Consider the following 5,276-nt stretch of genomic DNA (forward strand, 5'->3'; position numbering starts at 1 on the left):
TTTTTTTTTTTTGCAGAACCAGGGATTGAACTTAGATCCTTGCGTTTGCCAGTCAAGCGCTTATCCTACTGAGCCATCTCCCCGGCCCCTGTTTTGTTTATTTTTGAGAGAGGGTCTCACTATGCAGTTCAGGCTGACCTAGAGCTCACTTTGTAGCCCAGGCTGGTCTGGAACTTGCAGTGATCCTCCTTCCTCAGCTTCCTGAGTACTGGAATTATAGGTGTACACCACCACACCTAGCTTTGTTTTATAATCTCAAGCATTAATAAGATGAAATCACTTTAAATGAGTTTTGTCTTTTTTTCTTTTCTTTCTTTTTATTTATTTTTTAGCAGAGAAGCTCTAATTTATGCTTAGAAATTCTGTGGAAGCTGGGCGTAGTGGCACACACCTATAATCCCTCCACTGGAGGGAAAGGAATTTTTTTTTTTTTTTTTGGCGGCAGAACCAAGGATTGAACTCAGGCCCTTGTGCTTGCCAGGGAAGCGCTTATTCTACGGAGCCATCTCCCCGGCCCCAAAAAAAGGATTACAGGATGATTCCTCTGAGTTTGAGGCCAGACTGGGCTATACAGTGAGTTCAAGACCCTGTCTCAAAAAGACAAAAAAGGGGGCCAGGGAGATGGCTCAGTAGAATAAGCACTTGCCTAGCAAACGCAAGGGCCTGAGTTCAATCCCCGGTTCTGCCAAAAAAAAAAAAAAAAAGAAAGAAGTTCTCAGAAGCTATTTTTTTCTCCTCTTCCTATTAGGATAGTCAAATTCCTCTGCTATACAGCTGGATTTTTTGTTCACTTTTATACAAGAAGGGTAGCATTTGGGTGAGGGGTCCCACACTGATGCAGCAGGTCTCCCATCAACCACTGCAGGTTTTGTCTATGCTTCATGTTGCCTGTGGCAGTCAAAATACAGCCCTGTGAAGATAGATGGTTCATTTTTAACTTAGCTGTCATGATATCTGAGTTTACACTGTTTTTTAACCAACATGAAGACTGCCTTTTTTGCCATTCTGCCAATAAATTAAAAATATATTGAGATACATTTTTCGAGAATATTTTTCCACTGGGGAGATGGCTCAGTAGAATAAGTGCTTCACTGGCAAGTGCAAGCGCTTGAGTTCATTTCCCAGTTCCGCAAAAAAAAAAAAAAAAAAAAAAATTTCCGCTGGGTATGGTGACCTGTGCTTCAAATCCCAGTACTTGGGGAGGCTGAGGTAGGGGGATCACTGCCAGTTCAAGCCCAGCCTGGACCTGACATCAAGACCCTATCTCAAGACAAACAAAAAATAGATGTTGCTCTTTATGTTCTAAGAAATCTTTGCATACTTCAAGATGATAATTAGATTTGAAATCAGAGGTGGAATATGACTGAGAGGAGCTATTCCTCAATGATCTCACAAGTTCTTCTTTACTTGATTCTTCACCCTACAGTACTAGAAACTCTCCCTTTGGTTGAGTATAACCAGTGGTTTCTTTCTCTCTAGGTTTCAGGAAAAGGAAGACTCTTGATCTTTTCTGGATGACCCAGTATCTCTCTGCTCTTCCCTGGATGGTGGTTCTTACATGCCCTGTCAAAGCCTTGCTTTCTACTTGAAGTGGTTTTGTTGCCAGAGGAGAATCAGACCATCATGTGGTGACTACCCTTGTCCCAGGGCCCTCCTATCCCAGTTAAGTTTATTAAAGTTACGTTTTTCTATACAGTCCTACTTGTATGTTATTTATAATGCCTTATTCCAAGAAGAATATAAACATATTTACCGAGCTATATAAGAAAATAATTTTAGGGCTGGAGAGATGGCTCAGTGGTCTAAAGCACCTACTTGAAACAAGCTTGGCAAAGCCCAGGGACCTCGGTTCGATCCTCCAGCACCACATGCCAGCCAGCCCGCCCCCTGGTGGGCTGAGCTGGCCACACACACACAATAAATAAATGTAATAAATAAAAATAAATAAATATTTAAAAAAAACAACAAGAATTAAAAAAAAAAAAAAAGAAAATAATTTTAAAGCCAGGCATGGTAATGCATGCTTGTAATCTCAGCACTCAGGAATTTGAGGCAGGAGGATTGCTGTGAGTTCAAGGCTAGCCTAGATTATACAGACGACCTTGGCTCAAAAAGAAAAAAAGAATTTTATTTCTTTTTTATGTATTTAGTACAGGGTCTCACTACACAGATCAGACTCCTAGTGATCCTCCTGTTTTCTGCCTCCCAAGTGCTGGGATTGCAGTCACACGCCACCATGCCTAGTCCCAGTTGCATTCTCAGCACGCCCCTGGTGTGGGGCTGGCACACAGAATGAACTCCTGTCCCTGTGTCTGCCTAAGCAGGCACTTTAATCTGCTGAGCTATCTGGCTGACCCTAAGAAAGAATTTTAATACAACAGTGACAGTAATGGAACCAAGGATGACGCTAATATAAAAAAGAATTAACTGTTCCCTTGCTGTCTGTTTGGCTCCTGAGTGTAGAGAAGCAAAGACTGAATGTTTGACTACTGAGAGATTCAACATGAAATTTAACCACACCTATTTGCTGTATAAATTTGAACTAGAGTCAGTACTTTTTTTTGAGAAAGCATCTGCCTATGCAATTCAGGCTGCTCTTGAGCTCACTTTGTAGGCCAGGCTGGACCCAAACGCGACAGTCCTCCTGCCTCAGCCTCCCAAATGCTGGGATTACAGGCATGTGCCACCACGCCTGACTTCAGTACTTTCTTACAAGTAGACATTTTGGAAGTTTTTTTTTTATTGCTGAGAACTATATAGTCACCATAATGGATTCTTACATGGAAAGAGGAAAAATGACAAGGCACCCACCACACCAGAGGTGAGATAACCAGCGTTCACCTCTGCTTGTGTAGGCATCTGCACAAGGTGCTATTAAATGGGCTATCCATATATGATGTTCTTTTGTTTGAACCAAAAACTTTTGAAGCAATCAAGCATAGTCCAGCCACAATACAAAACACTCAAATTTTGATTCTGGGAATCAGCATTCCTACATTCTTGGCTTAAGTGGTGATGAACAGATGAGAGTAACAGAGATTATCTTGTAGCTGTGTGACATACATTGAGCGTGCAGACACACTTGTCCCCTTTGACCCCAAAACCACATGCAGCAGTCAGGAGAGCAGTGTTCCACATTATATAGTTGGTGGGGTGGTTCTAGCAGTTGACTTCTCTGACCCACTCCCCAAATCTCAAACAATTCTGTTTCTACCCCACTTTTTAAACCTTTTTCTGCCTATTATTACATTGGCTGGATCGTCGGAGCTTCTGAAGTCCCTGAGAGCATGAAGTGCCCCAGAGGAACACGTGTTCCAGCCCCTAGAATCTAGGCAGGGTCCTGGAAGCAGGGGGTCACACCGGACATCAACTTTCTAGATGCATAAATAACCCCTGCAATGGTTGAGCAGTTCCTTTTCCACACATGGAGAGAGCTCCGCCAGACCTCAGGGTTCTGTATATTGTTTCTGTCTTTATTTCTTCATCCTCTCACTAGCCTTTCCCATGGCAACTTGGAGAGCTGCACTGGACAAGGCACTGTATAAAGCCCCAGCTGTCTAAGTGAAACACTTGTTCCTTCCATGAAATGCCTATTAACCTTCTTCTAACTCTTGCTCAAGATCCTGAAGTGTGGACTGCATTCCCATCAGTCCAGACACCTACAGATTTGGAATCTGTCTCCGTAAAAAGCAGAACACCTTTCTTGTTTTTGCGGGTTTTTTTGTGTGTGGTGTTGGGGATTGAACCCAGGGCCTTTGTACTAAGCTACATTTCCAGCTTCTCCCCTTTTAAATTTTTGAGACACTGTCAGGCATAGTGACTCATGCCTTTAATCCCAACACTTGGAAGGCTGAGACAGGAGGATCTTTGCGAGTTTCAGACCAGCCTGGGCTACAAAGCAAGCTCAAGGCCAACCTGAATTCCATAGTGAGACCCTGTTTCTTTCTTTCTTTTTTTTGAGACCGTGTTTCAAGAATAGAAATAAAGGGCCCAGGAGATGGCTCAGTGGAATAAATGCTTCCCTGGCAAGCGCAAGGGCCCAAGTTCAATCACCAGTTCTGAATAAATAAATAAATAAATAAATGTTTGAGATGGGGTTCTCACTACATTGCTGGGGCCAGCTTAAACATGCCAGCCTCCTGCCTCTGCCTCCCAGGGCGTCGGACCTGCAGACATGGCCATTACAGCCCACTTTCTGGTTGTCTTGTTTATTCTCCTCCAGAAAAACCTAAGTGTATGTTTATGAAATGGCTGGTTCCGTAACTTTGGACCTTTTCTCTGCTTAATTAATGTAACCTTCTCCATCTGAGACAATACCTTGGCAGTATGTAACAATTCAGTTTCATGAATCAGATTTGCTTCTTGGTTTGTTTTGTGGATTTGGAGGTTGAACCTAAGGGCCCAACACAGTCAAAGGCAAGCACTTTATCACTGCCCTTATCTCCTGGCCTTTTTACTTTTATTTTAAAAACTTTGGGAGAAGGACTCAATGAGTTTTCTAGATTGGCCTCAGACTTCGGGATTCGGCTGTCTCACTCCTGCATAGCTGGGGCTTTGTCTTCTGTACTTCCGTCTTCAAGGCCTAGCACAGTGACTGGAAAATCCAAACTGAAAGTGCACTAAATACCCTGCTGGATACTAGCAGGGGCAGGCAAGCTCCAGAAGATAGCTTGCTTGGTTCTTTTATATTTTTATTAATTTGCTTTTGTCTTTTTGAGACAGGGTCTCACTATGCAGCAGGGTGCCCTTGAGCTCACTGTGTGGCCCAGGCTGGTCTCAAACTCCAAGGGTCCTCCTTCCTCAGCCTCCAGATGGCTGGGAGTACAGGCAATTACATGCCTGCACCAGCACGCCCCGCATGCCTGCTTGATTCTTCTTTTTTTTGCGGAACCGGGGATTGAACTCGGGTCCTTGCGCTTGCTACGGAAGCGCGCTTATTCCACTGAACCATCTTCCCCGGCCCCCATTCCCTGCTTGATTCTTAACTATGTTTTCAGTTGCTCCCAGGTCCCATTTCATGGTAGAGACCCAATGGAACCTTAATGAAATGGGAACTGGCCAGCATAGTATCACTGTTGGAACCTGTTCGAGCACCTCCTTCCCCCCAGCGCTAAGGACAGCGCTAAGGACCGGCTGGAGCTCAGCCTTAGCTCGGGCAGAGTCCGCTGCACGCGCCGCTGGGGCTTCTGACCCAGCCCCCTCCGCAGGCCTCGAGCTGATCTCCGCAGGCACACTTGTCCCCTCCCCTCCCCTCCCCTCCCCTCCCCTTCTCTTCA

The 5,276-nt window shown here is 44.5% G+C and overlaps 1 protein-coding gene across 1 annotated transcript in view; it reads left to right on the forward strand.

The window, feature by feature from the left end:
* The window catches only part of Znrd1 (zinc ribbon domain containing 1), a 4,591-nt gene extending 2,896 nt beyond the window's left edge, over positions 1 to 1,695 (forward strand). The window contains exon 4 of the mRNA XM_004648408.2: positions 1,480 to 1,695. Within this exon, the coding sequence (XP_004648465.1) occupies positions 1,480 to 1,504 (25 nt within the window). The 3' untranslated portion in view covers positions 1,505 to 1,695. The remainder of the gene's footprint in view (positions 1 to 1,479) is intronic.
* Positions 1,696 to 5,276: the final 3,581 nt, after the last annotated feature.

The sequence above is a fragment of the Octodon degus genome, unplaced genomic scaffold (genome assembly GCF_000260255.1).
Source record: "Octodon degus isolate 3935 unplaced genomic scaffold, OctDeg1.0 scaffold00405, whole genome shotgun sequence".
NCBI classification, from domain to species: domain Eukaryota; kingdom Metazoa; phylum Chordata; class Mammalia; order Rodentia; family Octodontidae; genus Octodon; species Octodon degus.